The sequence below is a fragment of the Nansenia antarctica genome (genome assembly GCF_963989245.1).
Source record: "Nansenia antarctica genome assembly, chromosome: 20".
NCBI classification, from domain to species: domain Eukaryota; kingdom Metazoa; phylum Chordata; class Actinopteri; order Argentiniformes; family Microstomatidae; genus Nansenia; species Nansenia antarctica.
In genome coordinates this window covers 13,353,322-13,369,476 of record NC_137693.1, presented here as the reverse complement: position 1 = coordinate 13,369,476, position 16,155 = coordinate 13,353,322, and the positions used below count along the sequence as shown (strand labels likewise).

At 41.9% G+C, this 16,155-nt stretch overlaps 1 protein-coding gene across 1 annotated transcript in view; it reads left to right on the top strand.

Annotated features, from left to right (window-relative positions):
* Positions 1 to 4,006: 4,006 nt before the first annotated feature.
* The window catches only part of uvrag (UV radiation resistance associated gene), a gene marked incomplete at its 3' end in the record, with an annotated part of 134,060 nt that continues 121,911 nt past the window's right edge, over positions 4,007 to 16,155 (top strand). The window contains exons 1-4 of the mRNA XM_080550146.1: positions 4,007 to 4,167; positions 13,250 to 13,367; positions 14,303 to 14,337; positions 15,882 to 16,043. Of these exons, the coding sequence (XP_080406272.1) occupies positions 4,087 to 4,167; positions 13,250 to 13,367; positions 14,303 to 14,337; positions 15,882 to 16,043 (396 nt within the window). The 5' untranslated portion in view covers positions 4,007 to 4,086. The remainder of the gene's footprint in view (positions 4,168 to 13,249; positions 13,368 to 14,302; positions 14,338 to 15,881; positions 16,044 to 16,155) is intronic.

The window sequence follows — 16,155 nt, the reverse complement described above, 5'->3', positions numbered from 1 at the left end:
CAATGAAATTGTTGATGTGGTGTTGAATACTTATTTCCCCCACTGTATGTTATTTTCCAAATCACAGAAACGTTTATCTTATGCATACTGTATGTGCATTGGATGGGCCCCCATTGAGTATCACCCAGCGTATACAGTGCCTTTGGAAAATATTCAGACCCTTTCACTTCTTCCATATATTGTTGTTATTATTAAAATAATTTAAAATAATTTGCCATCAATGTCCTCTTGCCAGTGCTTGTTTATGGTGATATAGAATTGGTTAACTCTTGAGGTTCCTCAGGTCTCAATCTACAATCTAAACATCTGCAGGCATCTTGACCTCTGCAAGAGACTGGCAGCTGTTGGTTGACCTTGAACATCAGCTGAAGTTCCCCAGCCACATTGTAGTCACCACCCTGCGACCAGACATTGTTCTCTTGTCTGAGTCCACCAGGCAAGCAGTGCTGCTGGAACTGACAGTCCCGTGGGAAGACCGCTTGGAAGAAGCCTTTGAGAGGAAGCTCTCCAAGTACGCGGGACTGGTCAGTGACTGCCAGCAGGCTGGTTGGAGAGCGAGGTGTTTCCCAGTAGAGGTTGGTTGCAGAGGATTTGCAGCCCGTTCCTTGGCCAGAGCCTTCAGCAGTTTGGGCATCGATGGAGAGAGAAAGAGGAGAGCCATCCGCAGTACCACCAATGCGGCAGAGAGAGCCTCTAGATGGCTGTGGCTCAAAAGAGGAGAGCCATGGAGTCATGGTAGCTAGTTAGCCATCTGGACACAAGCTGGGGTCTGATCAGCCCCGGCTGGGTCACCTGGAGGAGGGTGTATGATGTTGAAAGACCCGAAACGCCCGATGATTCCAGGAACATCACTGAAGATGTGTCCAGAGGCATCAGTAGATGTATGTACACAACTACAAAACACATTCTAGTCTGTTCTGGTGCCGCTCCGGCAATTTAACATGTTGATTGAGGACCTCTTTGGTGAAGGTTGTGATTGTCTCTCTTGATACAGTTGAGGTCAAGTTTAACATGTATGTCATGGCAGTCTTGAGTTTCCAATCATTTCTACAACTCTTATCTTTCTGTGATAGAATGATTGGAGCACATACATCTTTGTCACAAAAACATTTGTGAAGTTTGGTTCTGAATTTATTATGGGCCTACTGAAAATGTGACAGAATCTTCTGGGTCAAAAATACAGCAACATGAATTATCAATTTTGGTGATGTAGAAAGTTTTGTCAATCAAATTAGCTTGTGGCATGGCCTCTTACCTTCTTGGGGTTCAACTTCAATGGGAAAGTCAAAGGAGCTCAACACAGAGCTGAAAAGGCGAATCATTGACTTGAACAAGTCAGGAAAGTCACTTGGAACCATTTGGTTCAAAGCAGCTACAGGTCCCAAGATCAACTATGCAAACAATGGTTTGTAAGTATAAAGTGCATGGCACAGTTGTGTCACTGCCACAATCAGAAAACGCAAGCTATCACCTGCTGCTGAGAGAAAATTGGTCAGGATGGTCAAGAGTCAACTGTGAACCACCAAAAAGCAGGTCTGCAATTAATTAGAAGCTGCTGGAACACAGGTGTCAGTGTCCACAGTCAAGCGTGTTTTACATCGCCATGGGCTGAGAGGCTGCCGTGCCAGAAGGAAGTCCTCGCTCCAGAAGCGGCACCTTAAGGCTCGACTGAAGTCTGCTGCTGATCACATGGACAACGCAAAGGCCTTCTGGAGGAAAGTTCTGTGGTCAGATGAAACAAACATTTAGTTGTTTGGCCACAATGACCAGAAATATGTTTGGAGGAGAGAAGGTGAGGCCTTCTACCCCAAGAACACCATGCCTACCATCAAGCATGGTGGTGGTAGTATTATGCTCTGGGCCCTGATGCCAATGGTGGTGCTTTACAGAAAGTAAATGGAATAATGAAGAAGGAGGATTACCTCCAAATTCTTCAGGATAACCTAAAATCACCAGCCAGAAGGTTGGGTCTTGGGCGCAGTTGGGTGTTCCAACAGGACAATGACCCCAAACACGCATCAGTGGTAAAGGAATGGCTAAATCGGGCTAGAATTAAGGTTTTAGAATGGCCTTCCCAAAGCCCTGACTTAAACCCCATCGAGAACATGTGGACAGTGCTGAAGAAACAAGTCCATGTCAGAAAGCACATTTTAGCTGAACTGCACCGATTCTGTGAGTGGTCAAAGATTCAACTAGAAGCTTGTGGATGGCTACCAAGCGCCTAATTGAGGTGAAAAGGGCCAAAGGACATGTAACCAAATATTAGCATTTCTGTTTGTATATTTTTGACCCACCAGATTTGCTCACATTTTCAGAAGACCCATAATAAATTGATAAAAGAACCAAACATGATTTATTTTTTCGTGACCAAGATGTATGTGCTCCAATCACTCTATCAGACAAATAAGAGTTGTAGAAAGTATTCGACACTCAAGAATGTAAAAATAAATAAATATAAATAAATAAATATATTTTAAACCACAACTGTAAGATCTTTATATTTTACTGTGTTGTATGTAAACTATACATTTATACCATTTTCCCCCCTCTGCTATAACGACTCTCAACACCTGACTCACTGCACTAACCCTGCCAGATGTACTGCACTTTATAAGTTGTAAATATTGACTATGCTTTTGTCTTGTGGTTATGTGTGTACATTGTCCTTTGTGATAGTCATGTGCAATGTATGTAATGTGTGTATGTTTCATGTAATTGACACTGCTGTATTGAGCTTTTCCATCTGTACCGATAACAAATTCCACGACCTTGGTCGTGTGGTCATTAAACCATTCATTCATTCATATTGACAGGGTGCACTTGCATTTTTACAGGGTATAAATACATAAATAAAGTAATAATTGACTTACAGGTTGATAATACTCTTCTTATTCATGTCAGTTAATGTGATTCTGCACCCTTGTCCAAGTTCGATCCCTTTCAATGTGAGGCAGCCTTGTTCCTTAAGCATTGACATACCCAGTGATATTAGTTTAGGTCCTTTTTGGGGCAGTGTTGGGGAAGCTAATGTGAACATATATTTAACTAGATTACTAATGACTTAGTAGACGTTTAAGAACACGTTTAACTACAGTGAAGCTACCCTTGAGAAGCACATAGTTAGTCCAACTGAAGCTACTTTGAAATGGTAGTTCACTGCATAGAAACTACTTCATCCAACACACGACAGTCAGTTACTGAATAATTACCAGTCCATGTGATAGAACGAACATACAATTGAAATGCTACATGTCAAAAAAGGAAACTGGAAACAGTAATAGGATTTGAATTTAGTTTCCCACCCTACTGCAAAATGCATTAAACTGATAGTTGAACTACATGTACTGGAACTGGTTGGGGGTCATAACCTAAGCCGAGATACTGCAATATGAGTTTGTGTATATTGATTCAAAGTGTTTTACATTGTGTAACAATGTTGCAGAATATGAAAATACTTTTTGAGGCTTGTTGTTCGGCTTCTTATGTGCATAGTAGCCTATATATTGTTATGAGATTTACTTCAGTTACAACGTTGATTGAAGAAAAGTCCTATGGTCATGCAGTTCATGCGGCAAAACACAATGATATGAAATTGTAACCACATGATAACTTATTATAACGCACTAACAGTTCCTGCTAGTTCACTGGCACCACTGTCACCAGCAGGTCACGCTACCCATGCACAACACCAACTTCCTGATATTTGCAGCTCGAGAGCATTTCATGAAAGGTTTATTCCGCCCCTCTCACAATGATTGACATACATTTCGACGAATAGTCACAAATGCATGCAATGTAAAGCAACCCCTTTATGTAACCGACACCGCTTTGGACCAATCAGCGATCTACCGGGCCTCGTCTCTGACAGACGGATGCTTCCAGAGCAGCAGGTCCTACTTTGTTTATGTGGTGAAGCTACCTGACAGCTAGCTACTGGCTAGGGGGTTTTCTATCCTGGAGTGCATTGTTGTGGATACAATTCTGACATACAGTAAGGAGTGAATCAAGATCACGAGTCCGATCTCTTGGTGGTTAGGATGAGATGTTGTGTTAAATGAGGCGAACGCCCCTGGTGCCAGTAGGAGGATGAACCCCATCACCGCTGTCCCCTCCGGGTCTGTCACCTCGTCCTCTCGAGCCCTGCACGTTGAGCTCTCCTCCCAGCAGGTAAGGACGGTGGTAATGCAGCTCGGTGTCATTACTGACTTTGCCTTTGAACATGTCACATGTCAGAACTGCTAGCTCAATGAAACCTGGATAGGCCTGCACCCCCTGCCCAGGCTACATCCCTGGCTAGCTGCAGCTTAGAGCACCAACAAGTTGAGCATTGAGTCCCTCCACCATTAAACGTAACTCCTAAGGCATGTATGTAGTTAATATTGAACCCGTTAGCTAGCTGGGCCACGGACTGATACATAGGTGCTATGGTGCGCAATTTAGGGTTAGGGTTAGGGTTCATTTGTGAACTGGCTAGTTTAGCTGGGTTAGGGTTAGCTAGCAAGTTACTGTGTTTCTGAATGACAGGGACAGAACGGTAGGGCAAGCTTCCAGTGTAGTCACTGTGCCAATCATGTGGTAATGTAACTGTCTAATGGTGTAGAAGGTATTACTGCAGCTGGCTTTGTCAACTTTCATTCTAATGGAGTACTTGCCCAAGTCATTTGTTCCAGTAGAAAGTTCTCTAGGCTATAACCTCTTCACTACACTCAACTGGACCCTACTAAACCAGATATTTTCTATATACTTTGAAAGAGGCTTTGACTGAACAACATCAGCCATTCTAATCGATCAGGTTTATATTGATTTGCAAGACCATGCAATTCTTACCAGCTACATAATTGATGCCCTGTTCATCAGTTATTGTAGATATTCGTTCATTTATCAGGCCAAGTGCAATTATGTTTGAGATGCTGCAACCGTAGGGCAAACCTGTAAAAGTCCCATAAAAAGAATGATATTCAGAATGACTTTCGGGTGTCTAAATTGCAGGTCCCTGAATTGCTTGATTAGGAACGACTCATTAATGTCTCAAGTGTGTGATGGCAAAAGCCAGATAGAAATAGGCCTAGGCTTAGTTTATTTATGTTGTTACTACTGGTTTAAACAATCAAGAAGCAGAATACTTGTTGTTGTTGTTTTGTTGTTGTTGTTGTTGTTGTTGTTGTTGTAGTATACACTGTCAAGTTAAGGCCTTTAATGCCAGTCACACTCTCAATTGTCAGTGCTGCTTTAGAGTGGAAGCAGGCATGTCAAGCACATGCCTCATAAGTCTGGTTAGGCTAAATAATGTAAGGTGTGTTATTGCACTGCACTATCTTAACGGATCCTCTACCTGTAAAACAGAGTTGATCTGGTTGGTGTCTGCTGTCTGCTGTAAGTCACTATCTAGTCAGGATTCAGTTTTGGCACCTTTGCTTTGACCTTTATTTGAGCCAATGAAAAGTCCACTATAGGACTAAAGAATGCAGTCGTTGTCACTCCAACGGCACTGGGGAAGTTTATATTTGGACAAACTCAACCTGTTAGCTTCAGCACAATGATCAGCTTACAGTAGGTTACTATACAGTATTCTGCTAGAATGGGGCGCTCTTCCTCTTTTCTATGGTACAAATGAACTCTTTCAGAATAAATGTCCACTGACATTTCAGAGGGAAAAAAATGCCTTTGCTGAACAAACTGTGTTTTTGTTTCTGAGGCCCTTATAGGGAATCCCATGACTTAGATTTAGCCCTAAGGCCTGTGTTGGTGGAAGCTCAGTGTGCTGCTGGAGAATGCAGATCAGGTGAGGGCCTGGCTGCTAATACATTATTATAACATATTTCAGCAACATTAAAAGCTCAGTCAGACGCACACTTCGTAAGAATCACTGTGGAATTCATTGTGTCCATTTGCTCAATCTTGGCAAGACATGCATACATAACTGGACTGTGTCATTAATATCATTTCTTTTTTTTCACTCATATTTTTCATTTTATTGGACAGATATAATGAAGACAGACAGGAAAGTAAGGAGAAGAAGGGAGAGAGGGCATCTAGCAAGTTTGGCGACATAAACATACAAATTCATTTACAACTCTGACAGCACAAAGTTGACTGCACCCAAACCTCAGATGACAACCACACCTGCTACATGGTGTGGATAATAAAACAATAAACCTTTAATGAAATGAAATTAATATTTTGGAAATAGACCAATGAAAATAATTTAACTTGACCAACAGCAAGATGACAACCATATTTCATCTATAATCAGCAGCATGTTGAGGAAAGCCAGGTAGGACAACAAAACATTCAAAATCTCTCAAAAATACCAAATCCAAGAGTCCAGTATCTTCAAATGTTCAAATAATTCCCTTTACAAAATAATAGCCTACTTTAAAACAAAACAACAGAACAAGGTAGAACTTAATACCTGACAGATGTTTTGCAGCATCTTTCTTGTAAGAAACATCGCAAAACCTCTATAAGACAGACTTCACCAGAGCATGATACATACAAAGAAGCTAAATCATCACAATCATAATGTAAAAAAAATAATTTAAGCTTGTGGAGAAACAATGGGAAAAAGTGACCTTTCCAGCACCATTCCAGTTGCTGTTATAAATAGGCTAAATAAGGCCATAAATAAACATTCATATTATAGAAACAACAACAACAACAACAACACCAAACAAGTAGGCCTATCTGCTTCATCTTGGATCAACATAATTTCACTGTGGTTCAATTCAGTAACTAAACTCTCAAACACTCAAAACCCACTGAGTGATGGAGAAGGGTCACACCATAGTGAGATGCCAGTGTAATTGGAGGTCATGAATGAGAAATGCCAACTATCAGGTTTGTGGATGGGTGCACCAGTTATCTGCCTCTCTATTAGTCCACTGACATGTTAAGAGGAGCATCATGCGATTGAATGGAAACTGCACACACCAGATGTAATGAGTTATACAACACAAAGACGACTTGTCACAGGCCGTGGAATGCAGGGTGTGATGAGTCACTGATGATTAAAAGAAGAATGATGAAACTACCTCCTATCTGCTTTAACAGGTGAAACTCAGTGGTTGTCACTCTGACAAACCCCTGGTAAACTCAAGGAATAGGATGGGATGTATAGTGCACAAGTGCTCAAACTGATTGCTGCAATCACCAACAAAAAGCCAGCAAAATAGGGTCAGATAATACAGCATGTTCAATCTTTTGTCATTGCGTAGATAGAGTACAACAAAATAATTGTTTTGCAGGCACAGGGTCAACCATAGTCAGCGACATCTGGAGCAATTAGGGGTTAAGTGTCTTGCTCAAGGGAACAACGGCAGTAGTAGGCACCTTAGATATGATGCCAGCAACTCTCCAGTCACCTGCTCACATGCAGCTCCCTCCTGAGGCAGGGATCGAACCAGTGACCTCCCGATTGCTAGCTGGCCTCTCTAACCTCTAGGCTAACCATCGCCCCTAGTCTGCATTGGAGTCCTTGCCTCCTCGGCCCTTGAGTTAGGTCTGGTAGAAGAAAGAGGAGAAGAGCAGCAAGTATCATGGGTCTTGAGACTTCTCTCTTTCTCTCAAAACTACTCCTCACTCACCCAATCAATGGTGAGGCATTTTCTTTTTTGATCAAGGTTTTTTAAGTTGTATTTTCCACAATATATCACAGGTCCAAACCGGACCAACAAAGAACAAACTTAAATATATCCCCCAAATACCAGAAATATACATACATACACACATTGAAAATGACAAAGAATTATCTACATTACTACATTATCATGCTGTCAGATTACATATCTTCAAAAAAGGTTATGAAAGTTTGCCAAATAGTGAGGAATTTCCTAGTAGATCCTCTACAGTATATCTAATCATCTCCAATTTAATATGGTACACAACCTCCTTGATCCAATGACTATATGTAGGTGGAATAGGATCCTTCCATTTAAACAATATCATTCTTCTACCCAGGAAAGAGCAGAAGGCCAACATGCTGGTCTCCCACCATCTAAGAGGGGTGTCCACCGGGGGCACCCCAAACAATGCAATGTGGAGACGGTTCTACAACTTTTCCAAATATCCTAAAGAAGGTCTCAAAAATGGTTTGCCAGAACATATAGAGCTATGGACATGTCCAAAACATGTGCAGCAAAGTAGCTGGAGCCTCTCTGCATCGATCGCATGTGGAATCTATGTCAACATTAATCTTAGATAGTCTGTCTTTAGACTAGTGCAAAGTGCAAACGGTGTACAACTTTAAATTGGACAACAGCATGTCTAAGACATATGGGAAAATTCCCATATTATTTAGTGCCAAATTTCCTCCGGAATTGGTTTGTCCAGATCTGTTTCCCATTTATTTTTAAGGATGTCTAAAGCGGTCAAATCGTGCATGTTGAGTAGCACGTAAATGATGCTTATAGCCTGTTTTGTGCCGATTTGCAGTTAAAGATGGAGTCCAGCAGAGACATGGGAGGGCACGAGGGGTAGCAATCAGAATTTGAGGTCATAAAGTTCCGGAGCTGCAAGTACTTATGGAAATGTGATCTGGGAATACCATATTTCTGTACCAACTGTTCGAAGGAGGCAAAATTATTGTCAATATAGAAATCAGACAGTGAGATCATACCCCTTCTAGACCAGATATCAAAAGCCCTATCCATCACTGATGGGAGAAACATATGGTTTCTTCTAATTGGTGCAGCCTGCGATAGGCCTCCAAGGGAGAAGGATCTTCTAAACTGATTCCATATTTTGATTGAATGTATAATAACTGGGTTAGAGGTTAAACTAGAAATAGGTTGTGTGAATGAATGGGAGTCTAGCACACAATAAGGCCACTAGAGAAGTGGACTCAATGGACGCCCCCTCCAAAATTGTTCCTCACCCAGTATAACAATGACCTTAGGTTGGCTGCCCAATAATAATAGGCTACATGAAGTTTGGGAGTGCCATCCCTCCCATTGTACAAGGTCTATGCAGTATACATATTATCCAGGGTGTTTTGTTTTGTTCCAAATAAAGGTTGATTTATGATGTTTTTTTACCTTGGAAAATAAAGATTTTCTTCGATTTTGTTAGAAAGACCGGAAGACATTGGAATGTAGAAATTTTGGCAGTACGTTCATCTTTATCATATTAATTCTTCCCCCCAGGGAGAGAGGTAGGGGGTCCCAACGATCAATATCCTGCTTCAGGTTAGATAATAGAGGTTGATAATTAGCCACATATAGATCTTTATAGTTATGCATAACCCATATCCCAAGGTACTTACATTTCTTAGGGCTAATTTTAAAAGGAAATGAGCCTAAAGGTACCCGACTAGACCCAGCACCAACAGGCATCAGCTCGCTTTTCTGAATATTGACTTTGTAGGCAGATATTTTGCCAAAGTCTGTAAGTAAAACCATTAACTTAGGGAGACTGGAAAGGGGTTGCGATATAATAACATATCGTCCACATAGAGCAAAACATTATGCTCCAATCCCGCACGCTGAATCCCCTTGATATCAGCATTTTGCCTCAGAGCCAGAGCAAGTGGCTCCATTGCAACCGAAAATAGAAGAGGGGACAACAGCCACCCCTGTCTTGTGCCACATTGGAGCTCAAAATAGGTGGGCAGATTATTGTTAGTGCGCACGGCAGCCATCTGAGATGTATATACAATTCTAATCCATGATATGAGTTTAGGGCCGAATCCAAACCTCTCCAACGCACTGAAAAGATACTCCACCCGGTCAAATGCCTTTTCCGCATCAAGTGAGAGCACTTCTATATTCACAAGGCGTCTAATGTTAACAAAATTAATAACCTGTTTGGTCGTGTGATATAATAGAGGGAAGAAGTCCTTCCAAGCGGCGAGCCATGACTTCAGCAAGATCAGAGACTGGACAAAACAAGCTGCACTCAAGAGAGTCCCTGTCTTTCTTGAGGATTAAAGAGATAACCGCCTGGCGCAGAGTTGGAGGCAGGGATTCCGACGAGAAGGATTCTTCGAAAACCCGCAATAATAAAGGGGAAAGTTGGTCAGAGAATTTTGTGAAGAAGTCTGTTGGGTAACCGTCTGGCCCCAGAGATTTTCTCCCTTTGCATAGACCTAGTTGTTGCTGATGCTATCTCTGTGGTGAGGCATTTTATAATTAGATTTTTGTTGTTTTTGTTCCAGTTCACACACTTTGTTATGGGTTGGACTTCAATGGTCACTCCCATCTCTAGCAGCTTCCTTTTATTCCTTTCATTCATTTATGGCTGGCTACTGACTTTTAACTGATCTCCAACAATGGTGATGTCATGTTCTGGCAGCAGATTGGAACACATTTTGAAGAGGCATCATGGGTTTTCTAATCTCCGATGTAATTTACAAAGCCTTCTTGTCTGTGTGCATCAATGGTACACTGCCTTGGGCTTAGTTGACGAAACTGTGGCACTCTTGTTTATACAATACTTTTGTGAGGGAAAACACATGAACTAAAATGTAATGCCTTTCTGTTAATTTTGGCACATGTGACTGTACCATATTTAAGTCAATGTCACTGTTTATTTGTTACATTTTCTTTTAAGGTAATTTCTTTTTTGAGAGGGGTAGTCCCACATATTTTTCATTTCATTCAGAGAGTGAAGATAGACAGGAAAGTAAGGAGTAGAGGGCATGTAAGCAGGGCTTGGGCTGAATTCGAACCCATGCCGACATGGGCATATGTGCACTGGAGACTACGGTGCTAGACCACTGGACAAATCACAATTTATTTTTGACATGAGAATGTAATGACTTAAGCATAGACTCTTAGGCATAGACTTCACGGCGGCGGATTTGGCTGAATCAGCGATGTTTTGTTCATAAATGTCGGTACTTAAAAACTTGAGTGCAGATAGCGGGTAGTGCAAGGGCATGACATTATTGACTGTCTTCTAGAAACATCAAGAGACTTCAACAATTATTAGGGATGTCCCGATCCCACTTTTTCACTACCGATACCAATACCTGGGCTTCAGGTATTTGCGATACCAATATCAATCCTATATTTGTTTTTAGTTTTTTTTACTCCTGAATAATAACAAATACTTCCCCATTATATTGTCCACAACAACAGTTGGCTATTAAAGACTGCCGGCCTTTATTCAAGCAACAAAAACAGTACTCTACAGCAGGGTTTCCGTTAACCGGTAATTACCGGTCTTTGTCCGGTAAAATTTGTTGAAGCGACAAACAGCTATATTATATTTTAATATGATGACCGGAATATCTCACGTTGTAAATTGAAATCTTCCCGGACACGATGACCGGCGCCAATTTTTTCTAACGGAAACCCTGCTCTACAGTACTCAGTGACCAACTGGTTTAAAGTTAAAACAATCAGGCTTCAGATTTTTATTCTATTTATCTTCTCTTACAAATGGCAAAGCAATTATAGCACCCTTTTTAAAGTGTAGCCTGGTGACACCCGCTGGTGAGACCATAAACCAGTCGCAGAATCGAAGGGGTCGAAAAGTAAAACTTATTGTGTCAACCACATCTGGTTTTCGTTTCTTTTCATAACAGGCAACTTGAGGTTTTAAAGTAGACACTTGATATAATATACAACAGTTTAACGATCACTACAGGATCACTACATTTGTGGATTGCATTCACTGTTCTCGTTTGCCGTAGGCTACCGTAAGTGATAATGACTTAAATGACGTAAACATATTTTTGCAAGGACAGTGTGTTCATCTAATTATGTGTAGTTATGTGTTTTTAGCGTGTTGATGTTCTCTCAGCATGTTGTGATGTTAGAAAAACGCAGTTAGACGTTCGTAGCTATGTACCACTGTTAGCCGCTAGCTGTTAGCAGCATTTGTTGTTGTGGTTTGATCAGTCATTTTTCTCCTGTCGCATTCCCATTTTTGAGGTACACCAACATTCAAATACTCGTGTCGTCTTTCATTTTTTCCCGATTTCAATGTATGACGCATCATTTGAAAGCTTACAATCTGTAGTTTCAGAATATGTAAAGAAATGAACAATTACTTGGGCAATTGGTTTATGATTTTACCAGCTGGCGTCAGACTCATTACACACAGGTAGCTACTAGCCAACTCTCATGCGTGACCACTGACTACTACTGTTGTCATCATGTGAGTGAACACCAGATCGTGAGCACAGGTCGGAGACAATTTTTTTCATGTCCGATCTGCGATCCAGCATTCTGGACCAATATTGGACAGATACCGATGCCGTGGATCGGATCGGGACATCCCTAACAATTATCATAATGTTTATTATGCATCAGCTCTTTTCATACAACCTAAAGTTACACTGTATACACGCCATCTTGGATGCAGACGTAATGTAAGTGGAGAGGAGATTGATTGGGACTGCGGGAATTAACATTACTACTGAATGAATGAAAATGAATTAATTGTGCAACCTGCCAATAGAATGGTGAATTTAAGCTACCTCTATGGGGTGGGGTTATGGTTAAATTGCTGTTGGTATGTGTGTAAATCTGGCTCTGATATTAGCCAGTGCCTCCCCAACCATCGACCTCACCGCATGTCACTACAGCATGCGCATGCCCAGTGTACTTGAACATGCGATTCATGTGGCCAGAGATTCTTTTGTGCGATGGTGTGAAAAAGCTTGTGTGGCTAGAGATCAGACTGGCTCCGAAATTTGCTTTTCGTCATCGTGTAACTTGGCCCTGACTCTGACTTCTGTGAGGCTGACCTGGTACAACCAGCATCACTGTTCCTGTGTCTACCTCTTGTTTTGGGATGGTCATTAAATGCTCCCTCCTCCTTCTCCCCATCCCTGTCTTCTGTACTCCATCTCTCCTCTCCTCCCCTCCATCCCTGTCTTCTGTACTCCATCTCTCCTCTCCTCCCCTCCATCCCTGTCTTCTGTACTCCATCTCTTCTCTCCTCCCCTCCATCCCTGTCTTCTGTACTCCATCTCTTCTCTCCTCCCCTCCATCCCTGTCTTCTGTACTCCATCTCTTCTCTTCTCTCCTCCCCTCCATCCTTGTCTTCTGTACTCCATCTCTTCTCTCCTCCCCTCCATCCCAGTCTTCTGTACTCCATCTCTTCTCTTCTCTCCTCCCCTCCATCCCTGTCTTCTGTACTCCATCTCTTCTCTCCTCCCCTCCATCCCTGTCTTCTGTACTCCATCTCTTCTCTCCTCCCCTCCATCCCTGTCTTCTGTACTCCATCTCTTCTCACCTCCCCTCCATCTTGGGGTCCGTCTGTTCTCTTGCTAACTCACCATCTCCCTCTCTCATCCCAACAGAGGCGTTTACGTCATCTACGAAGCATTGCGGCCCGCAACATTGTCAACAAGAATGGCTCTCCACTGCTGGACACATATTTTACCCTTCACCTCTGTTTAGAGGACCGGATATCCAGAGGTCAGTTCTGAGCACAACATCCTCCTCTCTCATCTGAGACTACAGAGATCCAACATGTTCTATCTCTATGTCTGAGACTCTGTAGTAGAGTGTCCCAGGCCACTGCACATTGTGCCCTTGTGGTGAATTATGGGGAAATCGAGTCTTGTGAAATGCACTTACTGTTGGTTTGTTAGTCTTAGTGCCTCTTAGTGTTGATGCTCCAGTTAATGAATAGGTATTTCACTTTCAGTCTGAATAGCTCAGAGCTGTCTAAACATGGGGTGGGGGGGTGTTTGATGCACACACAGTGATTTGTCCCCTCCAAACATGTGGGCTAATTCTAGGGCTGGGTTCAAAAAATCGATTTCCCGATTCTGAATCGATCTTCATTAAATGAGCGATTTATCGATTCATAAGTCCAGAGATCGATCTTTCATTTTTTTTTTTTTTTTTTTTTTTTGTATATATAAACCCCTCAAAAAACGTTCGGAAACGCTTTTTTTGTTGATTATTACCGGTAGGCTATGTTTGTAGCCCCTTTATTTACATCGGCTGCAGTAAAGCACGTTAAAAAACACTTTTTGTAGTTGCAAAATGTTGGTCAATGATGTTCATATGTTCCAATAAAATGTGTTCCAATAAAAAGTACATTCATGTAACTGCTTTGGAGTCAATTCATTGATATGTTTAACAATGCTACATGTTATAGGGTTCCTTGAACCATTTATAGCATTAATTCTGAGAATCTCTTTCATATTCAAGCAAAAAATGTATATTTTAACTAGATCGAATCGGAATCGAATCGAATCGTGAGCTCACTGAGCTGGTGAATCGGAATCGAATCGTTTTGGGAAATCAGTGGCGATACCCAGCCCTAGCTAATTCCTTTCAGAGCGTTTGTGTGAGTGTTTTCTAAAAATGTCCAACCTTTATTTTTTTTACTTCCCTTGCAGACTTTTACAAGAGTGAAGTCATCCAAGATTCATTGGTGAGTGCCATTGCCTTACATAAAGCTACATTTGTTTATCTCAGGAGCCTATCCAGTAAATGGCAACTGCACAAGGTAGATGATGATGATGATGATGATGAAGATGATGACTCACACATGCTCAGATACTCATACTCAGATTCAGATACTCTCATCTCTTTATTTATCCTGTTCCATTGATATGGAAATCAGCATTCTATGAACATAGACTGATATGATAGATAGATATGAACATAGACTGGGGCAGCAACATATTAATAAAACATGACCTCAAGCGTCCATTTACACCACTGCTAATTTACCTTCTCTCTCAGCTTCTCTCTCAGCTTCTCTCTCAGCTTCTCTCTCAGCTTCTCTCTCAGCTTCTTGTAAACCTGTACTCCCAATGATGAGCGCTCACTGTGTGCTGCCAGACATGATTCAGCAATATGACATTTGATGGCTTCCTTGGCTACTGATATGCCTCTGTAAATTAGCTTAGAATGTGATTGAGAAATTAGTAGGTAGCTCTACACTCCACATGCACCCCCAACAGTAGCTGCTTGCTCCAATCTCTGCATGGAGGCTATAAATGCAGCAAAGTACAGCAGACCATTACTAACAAGTCAAATGCAGAATCATGAGCTGGCCTAAGCTCTTTTCCAAGCCCACCTTTCACCCCCCCCCCTCCCCCCCAGGGCAAAATGTACTGCAGATGAACCTCATGATCTTGTCTGGCTGAATCTGACTCTGTGTTGACTACGTCAGCATTCCTCAAAGTGACCCTTGCTCTCCACTGTCTGTTTCCTTTGTTGTCTGTCGAAGGAGCCTTTTCCTCTTGCTTTTCCTGTTATTATGTTAAGGGACACTACCCCCTCCTTCTCCTTCTCCTTCTCCTTCTACTTCTACTGTCTAGGCCTCCTCTCTCTCTCTCTCTCTCTCTCTCTCTCTCTCTCTCTCTCTCTCTCTCTCTCTCTCTCTCTCTCTTTGTCTCTCTCTCTCTCTTTCTTTCTGGCATTGTCTGTTTTTTAGTTTACATTCAAACAAAATAATAAATAAAAGATTATTAGCTGCATGTCCTTCAGTGGTAGACTTTGGCTACTTAGCAAAGCCTTGTCTAACAGAGGACAAACAAACAGCCACTGTCTTAGAACAACCAAGAGGTTAGGCTATGAAACTGGAAGGGTTAGTTGGACGAGCTAAGCTTTTGTGACATGTTGGATGTGTAAATATTTGTTCTGACTACTGAGAGTTAAATGAACTCTAAATGACAGGGTAATATCCTGTTTTACAGCCATTCCACTGTCTCAAGTGGTAATTTAGTCCTGACTAAATGCCCCACAGACTATCTGGACTCATGCTCTTGTCAGAAGATCTAGAAAGTGTATTAAGATTGGTTATCTGGCCAGATATTAGATAAACACACTACGGTAACAAACGCTGCCATCCCAGTGCTACAGTATGCTAGTAAGTTATTTATATGAATATGCACTTTGATGTTTTACAAATGTAAAAGCGCTTTACACATCTAAAGAATGATCATTGTTATTGTATGTGCCTATCAGAATCCAACATGGCGGAGCCTGGACTTTGGCATGCTGCCTGACCTCCTGGACACCTCGGTGTCCTGCTTCGTGGTGAGGATCTGGGGGGGCAGAGACCAACAGTTCCAGCTCCTCATCGAGTGGAAGGTCAACCTGGACGGACTCAGATACACAGGACAGCAGGTCAGCCTCTCACACACACACACACACACACACACACACACACACACACACACACACACACACACACACACAAAAACACAAACACAAACACAAACACAAACACACGCACACA